This window comes from Siphateles boraxobius, unplaced genomic scaffold (assembly GCF_051911475.1).
Source record: "Siphateles boraxobius isolate OS27281-9 unplaced genomic scaffold, OSU_SipBor_1 19, whole genome shotgun sequence".
Lineage (NCBI taxonomy): Eukaryota > Metazoa > Chordata > Actinopteri > Cypriniformes > Leuciscidae > Siphateles > Siphateles boraxobius.
The window spans coordinates 18,302,607-18,316,655 of record NW_027508799.1 but is presented as its reverse complement, the minus strand read 5'-3'; the positions used below and the strand labels follow the sequence as shown (position 1 = coordinate 18,316,655).

At 36.7% G+C, this 14,049-nt stretch overlaps 1 protein-coding gene across 50 annotated transcripts in view; it reads right to left on the bottom strand.

Annotated features, from left to right (window-relative positions):
* Positions 1-747: 747 nt before the first annotated feature.
* celf2 (cugbp, Elav-like family member 2) overlaps positions 748-14,049 on the bottom strand; it is a 154,926-nt gene continuing 141,624 nt past the window's right edge. For 9 of the 50 annotated variants that reach the window (XM_077234060.1, XM_077234075.1, XM_077234086.1 and 6 more), the window contains 5 exons: positions 12,782-12,904; positions 9,091-9,270; positions 8,029-8,172; positions 6,725-6,890; positions 748-5,028 (listed from right to left, as the gene is read on the bottom strand). In XM_077234060.1, the coding sequence (XP_077090175.1) occupies positions 6,763-6,890; positions 8,029-8,172; positions 9,091-9,270; positions 12,782-12,904 (575 nt within the window). In that variant the 3' untranslated portion in view covers positions 748-5,028; positions 6,725-6,762. Of the gene's footprint in view, positions 5,029-5,838; positions 6,891-8,028; positions 8,173-9,090; positions 9,271-12,781; positions 12,905-14,049 lie in introns of those variants that run through there. The other 41 variants (XM_077234077.1, XM_077234061.1, XM_077234087.1 and 38 more) reach the window with 7 other exon arrangements.

The window sequence follows — 14,049 nt, the reverse complement described above, 5'->3', positions numbered from 1 at the left end:
TGATGAGACTGAAATTAATCGCAATGTAAATAAAGAAAAAAAACCAAAACCAAATATCCAAGAAACACATACAAAAGTGAACAGGGAGATAGAAAAGAGACGTGAAACACCGGAGGGTTGCGTGAACATTTGTACAACATTGGACAGGTACTGGAACACCACGCCACAGAGAAAGAGACGAGTATTAGGAAAAATGGTTTAATATCGGAGACAGAGGCAAAAAACTGCATCACACAAGAACATACATTTACAAAAATAAGTCTGACTGTTCCAGCTACACAGTTAGGTTAACAGCAAAGACAGAGAAACCAGAAAAATCTAAACAGCTAAAAGCAAAGTCCTCAAATTACTTTTATCTTGTTTGTCAAACTAATACATTTATCCACTGAAGGTGACTAAATACTTCTAAATCGTCTAATCGTCTTTATCATGGTGACTGCACAATACTTAACTAAATGAAACTTACCGCTGTTGTAAAGACTCTTTGTAAAGACAAACCGCATTACGTATTTATAAGCCAAAAGGAAAACTCCCGACCCTCTTTCCGAAAAAGGAAATGAACCAAAGAAAACATGAAAGCAAATATCGATGTGAAGAATAAAGAAGAGGAGGCTAAAGATACCAAGCCAAAGTTTCTCCTAAAAAATCTTTATATCAAAACCTAACGTTCTGGATGCCAACTAGAAATCAAACTCGGGAACCAGACGCTGTCGGCCCCTGGCTGGGGCCGCGCAGCCTGTCGGATAGTTTTTTTTTTCTTTTTTTTCCTTTAATTGCCAGTATAAAAAGTTCCACTGGTACAAAAGGCATAAGTACAATCAGTGATAGAAATAGGAAAGCCTGCTTTTTTTGTACTTTTTAAATTCCCATCCAATGACAGATTTTCAAAGTGTTGTCAAACAAACATGTATCACGCTTACAGAATCCACTGAAATGCATTGACTTTGGCTTTTCTCAAGACAATACTTAAAACTATTTAAATCTTTTTAGAATCAAACGAAATGATATTAATCTACAGACGACAAGCTTTTGTTACGGCACATTAGATAAACACATACATTTCCAAAAAACTTGACGTAAGCCAAAATGCAAAGAAACCACACATCTTTTTTTCCTTTAAAATACACTTGTTAAATAGCACTTAAGAGAAAGAAACAAACAAAAGAAACAACAAACAGATTTCAGATGCGTGCGGTGCGTAAAACCCCTGAGTGAAGAGTCTCAGCGAGAACTCCTGCGGACCCCTGTGAGTTTGTGCTTTACTGAACATCTAACAAATGTGTGTGTGTGTGTGTGTGTGTATGTATTTGTGCAGGCCGTGAATGCTTACCCTGTTTGTCTGAAGTCCCGAAGTTGATTGTGATGAAAAGTGGTATACGAAGTAGAACACCGTGATGGAAAAGACAGAATATCGATATTTCTGCACTGAGCTGAGGTAAAAACACTTAAGCCGAACCGCAGTTCTTTACAGAGTGATATTATATCAAGTCAAACAAATCAAATGAGGCCAAACCAAAATTTAGCATAATTATAATTCCCTACATGCCACTTAGAACTCGGTCTTGCGAAACAAAGTTTTCAACGAGGCTAAATTGACTGCTGCACTGGGTAAGCGTGAGAAGTCGTCAGTTTTAATACTGTGTGTTAACGCTGTGCTAATGCGCATGTGCTTTTGTGTTTGTGCTAGTGGTTATACGATTTGGCAAAGGGAGCATTATATCATAAAACTGACTGACTCGAACTTCCCAATATGAAACAAAGGAGGAAATTATAGGCAAACGTATTTCAGGCCTCAGGCTCATTCGTGAAACACGAGAAGAGCGAATTTCTGTATAAACCATTCGTTAAACCACTAATTCTTGTTGCATGTGTGCGACAATACATAAGAATGGTCATAGGTCACAATTCAGGTAAGAATGATATAAACAAAAAATATGAATAAATTGTACTTGTGAGAAAAAAAAAAAATCTACTTTACTCTTTCCCCGCCAGCGTAAAAAAAAAAAAAAAAAGTTGCCAGCCACCGCCAGCGCTTTTGACCATTTTTATCAGGAAATTCAGTACTCTTTCAGAAGATGCCTAATAGCGCCCCCTACCCTATAACAGTGAAAACACAAATGACGGAAATTCCCACCAATGGTGGGGCAACGTCGTCTCATAAATGACGGAAATTTCCGTCAATGATGGGGAAAGAGTTAAACATGTTTACAAACAATTTATACAAATTATTTTATGCACACATATAGTAATTCACTTAAGAATGATTTTACAGAAATTTGTTCAGTTTGTAGCCTACGAAAATTTACGTAAGATTCTTGTTTCATGAATGAGTCACAAATTTTTGCAAATCCAGATTTGGATTAAAGCTAAAGATTAGAAATATCGTGGACAATATCGAACAACCAATCATAGCACACACACACCTGTACAATCACACACACACACACACACACACACACCCTTGGCACACATTTTAAATGTGCAGCAATGTATTCCAGCCCATTAATACTGATCAACGTGTTAAGGCAACGGCAGAGCTTGGGTATAAAATAGTGCTATAGAGTGAAGTAAACTGGTTTGAGGGGGCTGCCTGTAAACTACGTTTGTAAACAATATTATTTTACAGGCCGTTTGAACGATGTGTAAACGTTTACAGCAAAGTGCTACAGGCGCTATCGAACACTGCGGATCACGTTGAACTACTTTGGCATCAGGACGTAGTTTTTGTTGTTCTACGAACGTAAAATAGTCCTGATAAAGGCAGCAGAAAGCGAGACTACACTGAGACGTTCAGAATTTAACGTAGAGGAACACAGATCAGCTTTTGTTCGATGATTAGGTGTGTAAAGAGGCTGTCGCGATGGTCCTGTATTATATCATGATGGTCAAGTTCAACGCTTGTTTCACAATTCACATAAATGCGTCATTATTTTGTCCCATCACACAAATTTTTCACTGACAAACATGTATCAGATGAATTTGTCCTGTGAAATTTGACTCCTAATAGGGGCTTCTGTGGTGTAACTGGACCCTTAATCTGTGTGTGTGTGTGTGTGTGTGTGTGTGTGTGTGTGTTTGTGTGTATAAAGAGAACTGCTGAGACTCAATCTCAGGGGCTCACATACACACACTGTCAAAGAAAAGAGGGTTGTGAGGTCAACCTTTAGCACAGGTGTGTGTATGCGTGCATGCGTATGTGCTTACCTGTGAGTGTGTGTGTGTGTATGTATGTATGTATGTGTGTGTGTGTGTGTGTGTGTGTGTGTGTGTGTGCTTGTGAGTGTGATTATGACACATGGGCACTTTTTACATCTTTACAAATAAAGAAAAAAAGAAAGAAAAGCAAAAAACATGAACATTTTCAGGCAACAAGACCACAGAAGAGCAAGTTAACAACCGTGTTTAAATCTATATCTTTAAATATGAGGGTTCCATACAAAACACTTACGTAATAAAATACCCATGTTATCAAATAATTTCACAAGTAAAACACTGAAGCTGTAGGCAGGATGTACCGTCAGAATTTGGCACTAAATTCCACTCATCTTGTTTTTTCTTTATAAGAAAAAAAAATCACATTTTGCTGAACAACATAACACATCTAAATATTGTTTCCCACAATAGAAATAAAATAATATAATGACATAGATGCTTCACAAGCCGACACTGTAACTTTTAATAATTTTTATATAGCTAATTACCCAACAAGAAATTTAGCAAAGAGGGAGTCCTATCCAAAAAAAAAGAAAAAGAAAAAAAGAAAAAAAAGAACAAAACAAAAAAAAAAGAAATACAAATAATAAACCAAACAGAAAAGGTAGTAGTAATAGTACGTATGAAAGGCTTTGTCTATTGTTCAAGTAAATTGATTTTTAGTCTTCTCTTTAAAAACATGAGACAAATAAGACTGTTAGACTTGATGAAACCACGACTTTATCCACGAAAAGCACCGACGGGACCGCGGGTTACACAAACTCTGTTTTTTTTCCTCTATACATTTAGACAGTATAAAATATAGGTCATTTCATGTGCATTTAAACCACGGATTGTCTAACTGTAAGTCAGTTCAGCAAAAGGTGTGACACGTAGGTAGCATTTCCCCCCAAACAGGGCAATCTTGTGTGTGTGTGTGTGTGTGTGTGTGTGTATGTGTTTTTTTTTCTTAATACCTTTACTACTCTAGAAAAAAGTGGTTTTATATAGACTTTAATGAGAAATCAAGCCACTTAAAATGGCCTTATCAAAAAACTTTACACTGCCTGAAAAATGTAAAAACCACGAGCAAGCTCTGAGAGATTCTAATATCGATCAGGCAGCTTTTTTTTTTTCTTTTACTAAAACTGCGTGGAAGTAGTCTATTCGTTTAGAAACCAGCGTGGGTTTCTTACGGCAGGCCTCAAAATAAGAGTGTTGCCAACAGTAAGTCCCAACGCCAATCCCTGTATTGAACGTTCAAGTTTACTTTAAATGAATGAAAAAAAACAACAACAACATAAAGAGAGAGAAAAAAACAATCTGACAAAAAAAAAAAAAAAAAAGTCAAACGCAAATATTCGTAATTGATTTGCCACAGGATTTTTTTTTTTTTTAATTTTTTTTCTCTGTTTTCTTAAAATGATGCTCTGGTAATGTTAGTAAATATACTCTGTCTCTAGAGTGTGAATGCAGCGTTTTCACATTATTATTATTACTGTTTTTTCTTGTTTTTGTCTTTCCTCCCTTCCTTCCTTCCCTCCCTCACTCCCTCCCTCACCAGTTAAATCGAAACAAAAACAAAACAAAACTAAACAAAAACAAAAACAGGCAAAAAAGCTCAAAATGAGGTCACATGCGAAAAAAAAAAATTCCAAAAAGATCAGGCTAAGATCAAAGTACAAAGATCAGTAAAAGGAGACCAGATTATGAGCAGGAGAACTCAGAAAGACATCAGAAACAATGACGGGACGATGAGACTTTTTTTTTTTTTTTTTTTGTACGCCACGTAGACATGCTAGGCAAACGATGAGCATAGAGTCATGGAGATGAGTTCTAGGGAAGAAAACGGGAGAGGAGAGTTACACACACAGCTCCGGCACACAACTAACATCATTAAACCATGAGAAAAACAAACAAACAAAACAAACATACAAACAAACAAACAGCAGCAGCAGCGCTATCAACCAGCGTTTCACCAACATCACATTAGCATTTTTAACTGTTTTCTTTTTTTAATCGTACAATACACAAAATCGGAATAGATTGCCAACACGTACATGTAAATGAGGCACTCACTCACACACACAGAGTACAAACACACACTCGATCTCCTCTTTACAGACACACACCCAAAAGTATCCATCCTGGTCTGATCTCCGATCCGAGACCGCAGATGGATCGCCGTTTGGGAGAAACTATTCAGATTTTTTTTTTTTTTTTTTTGGAGCGTACAAACAAAAATCAAACAGTACGAAACGAAACGAAATGAACGAAACGAAAAAGAGAGATTTCACTTATGAAGTGCCACTACTTATGACCAAAGAGAGAAGAGGAAGAGAGAGTCGAGACAGAGATATGATGGGGACCTGACAGATGGGATTGTGGGAAATGTTGAGAGAAAGAAAGAAAGGAAGAAAGAAAGAAAACGAGGGGTTTTGTACGTGATCTCCTCACGCGTGTGGTTTGTGTGGTTTAAGAAGACTAGCGGACGAGGCTCAGGATAGAGAGAGCACGACTTTCCAAACCCAATAACTTAAAAGATAATAAATAAAGTCCTTTACTTCAGAGGCAGTAGAAATTTTGTATAAAAATAGAACTGCATTTTTTTACAAATAAAATTTACAGGCCTGTGGCTTTCTGCAATTTAAGTTTTTTTTTTCTTTCGATAAACGTCAAGTTTTCAGTTCCCCACCCCTCCACATAGAACCTAGAATGATTTATTATTTTTAACCATCGACAGATCAAAATCTTTTTTAATGCTCTACACAAATTCAGTTGGACAAAGACCACAATCATCTGACGCATAAAAGTCGGACTATTTTTTTTTCTTCCAAAAAAAAAGACAAAAAAAAAAAAAAAACTAAAACTGACAAAAAAAAAGAATAATAAAAAAAATCACTGAACATTTGACGGCAAGTATTTGTTGAGGAAGCTGTTTAGGCAGTTGTTGCCGTTGACTACAGAGAGGCCACAGCGGGTTTAACCCTTTCCTCTCTAGTGCCAGTGGGCCAAGGGTTCGAAGGAGCAGCAAAGCCCTGAACCGACACCAGAGGCCAAAGGGCAAAGGTTAATGTGCATATTGGTGCTTTTAATCATATCGGAACCTTCTCTACTTGTCTTTACAAGCCTCAGGTTCACAAAGAGAAACAAATAATACTTTATACATCGTTCCTTTCTGCTGTTGTTATCATCATAGAATGAAATAGCCACTGTATAAATATTTACTTTAAAAAAAAAAATCAAATAGTTTACACATGACCCAAAGTAAAAATAAAAAATACCAATAATAGCTGTTCATCCATCGCAAGTCATACAAAAAAATGGCGGAAATGGAAGCGTTCATGTGGAAAAAAAGAGACAAAATAATAATACTGTTATTAATAAAAATAAAAATAAAATAAAAAAAAGCTGAAAAGAAGGTTATGGGAGAGTGGCTCCCCCTGGTGGTCAAAGGGTGGAACCCCCTCCCTCGTGCACCCCCTCCCCCCAGAGTCCCAGTTTAGTAACCGTGGCAGCAGTGGGGACTTACCCTAGCAGTGTAACATGAGAGAGGCCCTAGTGCTAAGATCAGTACGGTTTGCTGTCGTTCTTCGAGCGCTTGAGCTGGACTTTGAGACGCTTCATGCCGATCTGAAACCCGTTCATTGCCTGAATGGCGGCCTGCGCTGACACAGGATTGTCATAACTGACGAAACCTGCGGTAGAGGAAAAGGAGAAAAAGAAAAAAAAGATATATGAACAGCACAATGTCTTTTCGATCGTAAGTCATGTTTGGCGGCTGCTCCAATGCAACTAAACGACAGTGTGAAATAGACCATCAATTTGAAACTAAATTGGAAAATCCAAAACTATTCAGACTGAGAATGGAAAATCCATAACTAATTCAGACTGAGAATGGAGTATAAAGTCCAGGACACACCAAGCCGATGTCAAAGAACAGCGGACTTTGTTGTCGCCTCTCGTCAGCTGCGTCTCGGCTAAAAAGCTGCGCTTGAACGCCAAAAGTACTGAAGGTGATTGTCAACTAGCTGTGGGTTCTGCTTCTGCGTGCAAGTAAATATCGGTCTATATCAGCAGGTATTAATATTCTATATTCGTCATTCAAAAAGAGAAACCGGGAACTAGGACTGCAGATACAAACCGTTAACAAATCAGCGCTTGCTTACCATTTGGAATATCACGCTGATCACTTTCTTCTTTCCAGTCGGCTCGTTATTATGTAAATATTCGCGCATTCGAATGCTAAGGTAAGATGATGTCAAATTTGACAGCCTTCTTACTGTACCGTAATCTCTTTTTTGCTCGCTTTCATCACTTTCGTTTTTATTCTCGTGCACTGACTGGTTCACTAAGATGAATAGCCAGAGTTCTCTCTCTCTCTCTCTCTCTCTCTCTCTCTCTCTCTCTCTCTCTCTCTCTCTCTCTCTCTCACCGACGATCGGCCCAAAAAAACCCAGACGTGTCCGACTAGAGCCAACGGCGCGGCCCGACATTGCCGGAGGGCTTGGTGTGTCCCTGGCTTAAGGCTCCTGAATAAAAACTGCAAACAGACTACATAAAAACGAATTATTAGCTGCAAATATGCAACAAAAATAAATAAATAGTGACATTTCATTTGGCATGAAAAAATTTAATAATTAAATAGAAATAAATAAATAGAAATATAATGCGATTACTACCATAATTGTTAAGTTATTTAAAAAAATCAATGTCCTTTATATTGTTCAGTCCAATGACTAGTTTCATGCCAAATAAAATACACCTAAGCCTTAATCGAATAACTGTTACTGGTGAATTCTGTGTTGTCTTCTGTGTTTGCATGTCAGTTCATACCAAAGCACTTGCTCAGATTGGTCTGTTTGTCAATAAAGACTTTGGCAGACACCACGTTTCCGAAAGGCATGAACATCTGTAGGATGTCCTGGTCCCCAAACTCTTGTGGCAGGTGGTAGATGAACAGGTTGGCTCCTTCAGGTCCTGTTTCACAAGCACAAAACATACACGTGTCCACGTTTAGTGAAGAATCAACGATTATAGCGCTGCATTAAGGAATGTCAATCAATACTGAACAATTACAAATGAAGACACTCCGAAACTGCCATCGTATTTACTATTATATATTAAAATAATATAATTTACTATAAAATAAACCTACAATAAATTTAAATATAAAATTTTATATTAGAGATCAACTAATACTGTTTTTTTTTTTGTTACTCGATATCCCCCCCCCCCCCCCCCCCTTAATCGGGTTTCAGAAAGTCACAGAACTAAAAAACAAAAATGTATTCCTAATAAATAACACTTAAACCTATCAGTTTTTAAAACTGACATATAAACAAACAAATAATCAGCACTGGTTATAAAGAAAAGCAATATTGGTCTCTTATAAAATATATAACGTAACACTTCATTTTTTTGATCGACACTGATTCATTTATGGATATATATATCAATGACAAAAGTTGCACAAAATTTGTCAAGGTAAATTTGTAAAGCAAAACACAAATACTAACAGTCAAATAATAAATATATATATTTATAAATTAATTATTAATTAAATATTAAATTAAATACAGGTCAAATAATAAAGATTTAATATATATATATATATATATATATATATATATATATATATATAAATTAAAAATAAAATATATAAAAATGGAACTGAAACATTTAGAAACTGAACATTTGAAAGTGTATATCTACATTTTTTTTAATTACGAAATTACATGTGAAATGGTTTCAATTGAAATATTTACTAGGTCAATAAACAATCATGTTAAATTGCAGCCTCAACTTTTTTTTTTTTTTTTTTTTTAACTTTTGTCATTGATGTAGCTCCATATGAACTGAAGTTGAGCTAGTTCTAACTGTACGCTGTGTCCATACCCTCTTTCTGGCTGCCCGCAGCACTCTGTTGCTGCAGTAGGGACTGGCTGTAGAGGGTGGGCAGGGCGGCAGCCGCGTACTGTTGGATCCCTGAGTAGGCCTGTGTGAGAGCGTCCATGGGCCCGGCCGACCCGTTACTCAGACCCGTGCTGCCCAGCCCGCCGTTCAGAGCTGCCATACCTGAGAGCATGTGAGCAACTTTACATAAAACCCAACAATAAAGAAAAAAGAAGTGCTCTTACTCGTTAGAATTTGGACTCAGGGTGTGTTTCTACAACAAAACACAACACAACACGCACAAAAACACACAGAACACAGGTAAAAAAACGACGACACTGGACAGAAAGTACAGCAAACGCTGCTTGTCGAAACAACAGAATCACGAAGGACACTCGACAGGACATTACATCATCAACGGCACCCACTCACACGCACAAACACACATATACAGAAGATACAGTACATAATAAACTGACCGGTGTATGCAAATGAGGAGCGCGGCCTACACATGCACACTAATGTCACAATAGCAGCACGAAACGATCACCACGGCGACCCTCAGACACACAGAAACATCTGACCAATCACCTTTTTAACCTCACACAGTGGAACTCTACATCTAATTATCTCATTATTCATGTCAGCAATCTTGGCTGTATTAAAAAGGGGTTGTGGGGAAAACATTAAACTCTTTTAATAAAATACAAACGCAACCTTGGATCCATTAAAGGCAAAAACCCTGACTGCTGAAACAGATGAACATGTGCTTCAGGGAGTAACTTCTGTAAACATATGGGCAGCATCAGTGCAGATTAACTTTATGGTAATTTATATACACACACATCACTGTTTAAATGTTTGGGGATATTACTTACTTTTTTTATGTTTTTGAAAGAAGTCTCGTATGCCCACCAAGGCTGGATTTATTTGATAAAAATATAAACAGTAATAATGTGAAATATTATTACAATTTAAAATAATTGTTTTCTATTTTAATACTTCTTAAAATGTATTTTATTCCTGTGATGCAAAGCTGAATGTTTTTTTTTTTTTTCAGGATTCATAATTATATGTCAATGTTTTTGTGAGAAAGTGCAAAAGCATCTCCATATAATTTCCTCCAATCTTATATTATTTTTCCTTCACCAAGTCTCTTTAAGGGCTATAAAATATTATTTTATTAATAATAAATATAAATAAAATATATACAAATATAAAATAAAATAGAAAATATATATTTAAATAAAAAAACTACATTTTAAACAAAATACATATTTGTATTATTATTATTTTGTAATTCATTTATTCATTTCTACTTTAGGGGTCCATAATTCAGGATGTAGATTGCACCATAATCTTATTACAAGCACAATCCACCTTGAGCAACCCGGGGTTTGGTGTTATGTTGGTCAAAAGCACAATGGTAATGGATCAAAAGCACGTCATGTCTAACTTCCAGCAGGGATCAAACAACGTCCATTCTCATACCATACCAGAGCCTTAACTTACGACAGAAACAAACCTCAGTAATCGCGAGCGATAGAGTTCAAATGCCTGTGGCATTAAATAGTTATTAGTCTATCAGTTTGATAATCAAATTAAATTAACAGATTAATTGGATATTCTATTTTGTTCAAATCTCTCCTGGTGTTAATTATAGTCTATATGATGTATCAGATACATTATTTGTGTAACTATGACAGAAAATAAAATAAAAAGATCAGTAAAAAGATACTTTAAACTATAGAGTCCTTTGTGGCAACCAATTTTCATAATGTGAAACAACAAAGCAAATCATGCTAGCATAGAATTAGTTGTGTTTCCATACTGTTCCTTAGTCAGTGTGTGTGTGTGTGTGTGTGTGTGTGTGTGTGTGTGTGTGTGTGTGTGTGTTTGTGTGTGTGTGTGTGTGTGTGTGTGTGTGTGTGTGTGTGTGTGTGTGTGTGTGTGTGTGTGTGTGTGTGTGTGTGTGCTTATAAAGACTGATTCATGAGTATTTACTAACTGGCCTTTTGGCTTGACGGCCTGGAAACAATAAATGATGAGCGAAGTGCTTGGACGGCCAGCTCCCTCATTTATCCAGCAATAATTACAATACTGACCTTTTATATTCAATTACACTGTACAGCCTCTTAAATGAGCACTGGGAGTGTGTGTATGTGCAAGAGAGAGTCATTTGAATGAATTTAAATTGTAGCCGCTCTGTTGAAGAAAGCTTGATTTATAAAACTAGAGACCTGGCTAAAAGGTCACTGGTAGAGATAGAGATTTTGCCCACGTGCCGACACACTGACATATACACATGCACAGGCCACAGTGATCTTTAACTCGCCTATTCATACTAATTACATTCCGCAACGCCCATTAGGTACATTCTAGTATAAAATGAATAGTTCTGGTCTTGAATGCTGATTTGTCAATACAGCATTCCAGTCGTGCTATAATACACAATGTGATTACAGCTATAATGCCAAACATTTGCTTACCAGCTACTGTATATATCACAACACCCAACAGAAGCCAACTATTTACCTCAAGGAACAGTGCCGTTTCAAACAAATATTATTATTATTATTTTTTTTCCAATGAAACCTGTTCCACCATTCAACCGAAACTTTGAAGCTTTTAACAAACAGATTGTGAACAAATAATTGAGAAATAATGACATTTGTTCTTGCACGTCAATGAAAATAAACTTTTTAATCTGACAAACTGCTCGATTCTAATGGATTACTTTTGCGATGTATAATTCTGAACTTTCTGAAGCTTTGGTGGAATGGACTTTCAATGGATTGACAGAAATCTATCAGTTTTCATTAAAAATATCTTTTGTGTTTCGAAGATGGACAAAAGTCTTATGGGTTTGCAATGACATGTGGGTGATTAATTGGTGACACATTTTTCATTTTTTGGTTAAATTACTTTTGAAAATGTCCATTTACTCACCCTCATACCATTTCATACCCATATGACCTTCCTTCTTCTGTTAAACACAAAATTATATTCTTCGTCCATTTTCCACCACACAAAGAAACGTCAATAGGCACCAAAGCAACATTGGACCCCATTAACTTTGACTATTTGGGCGGGATAGCATTTTATTTGCTTTTGTGTTCCACAGAAGACTGACTTGTTTTCATTTTTGGGTGAACTATCCCTTGAGTACACATGGCGGACGGCATCTTCAAGCTCTTCTTGGATAAGACTAGCCTACCTAACATAAAACAGACACATATACACAACCTACACACACAATAGCGACAAAACAATTGCACGTCTATAGAAACACCCAGAGCAATGATTTAGCGGTGTGTGAGCATGTGTAAATGTGTGGAGATGTGGCCGATTGGTGCAAACACACTCACGACTACAAGGGATGGGTTACATTTGTTTTGACTTTGCAAATGAATTTGATCAGATTTGATTTAACAATGAGGCATTTTACAAACCACACACACACAGTTTCAATATTTCAGCAGTACTTCATGTGAAAAATTCACCCAACAAACTCTCCCTGAAGCCCAGAGAGATGCCCTTGCTTTAGTTGGCATACGTTCAGAGAAAATCAATAAGTAACATCCTCTATGTGTGTGTTTGGGATACCGCGGGCATCTCTATGCGCAGTGGGCGGCTGGTATGAGATGATGTTGTATGGATTGAGATGGAGAGGCCGATGGACGGTAGTACTCACTGTTGACGCTACCTGCTAGTGCATTTATGTTATTGAGGCCCACGGTGGCCCCGGCCAGACCCTGCAGTGTTCCCAGAGAACCCAGGGAACCCATTGCACCCACGGAGTTAGCCGTGGAACCTGCTGTGAGGAAAGACAGACAGAGCGGGAAGGAGGGACAGATGGAGAAATGGAAGAGAGAAAAAGAGAGATGTTTGATTGCACATATACAGTTGCATATGATACTGTAATGATTAAAGATACATACATTAAAGCTTTGGTGGAGGTACACAGAGGGAAGGATGCATGGATGGATGATTGATTGATTCATTGATAGATGGCAGCACTGTGCGATATATTGAATATTCATGAAATATTAACAGCAACTTTAACGGCAATATAAAATTATGCAACTTTGTGAATATTGCAATCATTTTATTGCGCAATTTATTTGCCCATTAGGTTTCCTTAAAAAGGTATCATCAGACTAAGGGGCTGTTTACACGACACCATTTTCAACTAAAAACGTACAACTTTTTATATGTTTTGGCCGTTCATTTACACGACAACGGCGTTTTGGGAGGCTGAAAATGCTGAGATTTAAAAACGGGTTTTAAAGTGCAAGTTTTTGAAAATAGTCTCCGTGTAAACAACAAAAAAATGAATCTCAGAAGACGATGACGTCATGCTCATGCATAGTAGGTGTTCAGTCTATAGTGTTTCATCGCCATCTAATGGCCTGGCAGCAGAATAAAGCGTTTTAGTCATTTTAGCGGATTCGTGTGAATGGGGATTATTTTGACAATGGTGTCTTCTGAATGCGGGAAACTCAAAGGAAAAACTTCTCCGTTTTAAGAATATCGTTGTCGTGTAAACGTTCCCTAATTTTGCAATCCGTCCTTATCTTGTGACTTGTGTGTCAAAAAAGATTTTTTTTTTTTTTTATAGAGCCCAATTTAAACTTCAGTAGAATACATGTAGTTTGCGTTGGTAAGTTTGATTCGGTTTTGTGAATCAGTTTGAACAGTCTGTTACAATGAATCAAATCAAAACTCACAATTCACTTTTGATGTATTCAAATGTTTTACTAAATTTATTTGTACATATACAGTAAGACAATATTGCTGTTTATTATTGTGTAGTTTTACATATTGATGCATGCAAATTAAAATTAGTGTGGAAAGTGTGGAAAACCTCCACTGAATATTTACCAATTATTTTAATACATTTTTTTAAATATTTATATACTTTTAATATATAATTTTTTAGTAAAAAACAACAACAAAAAA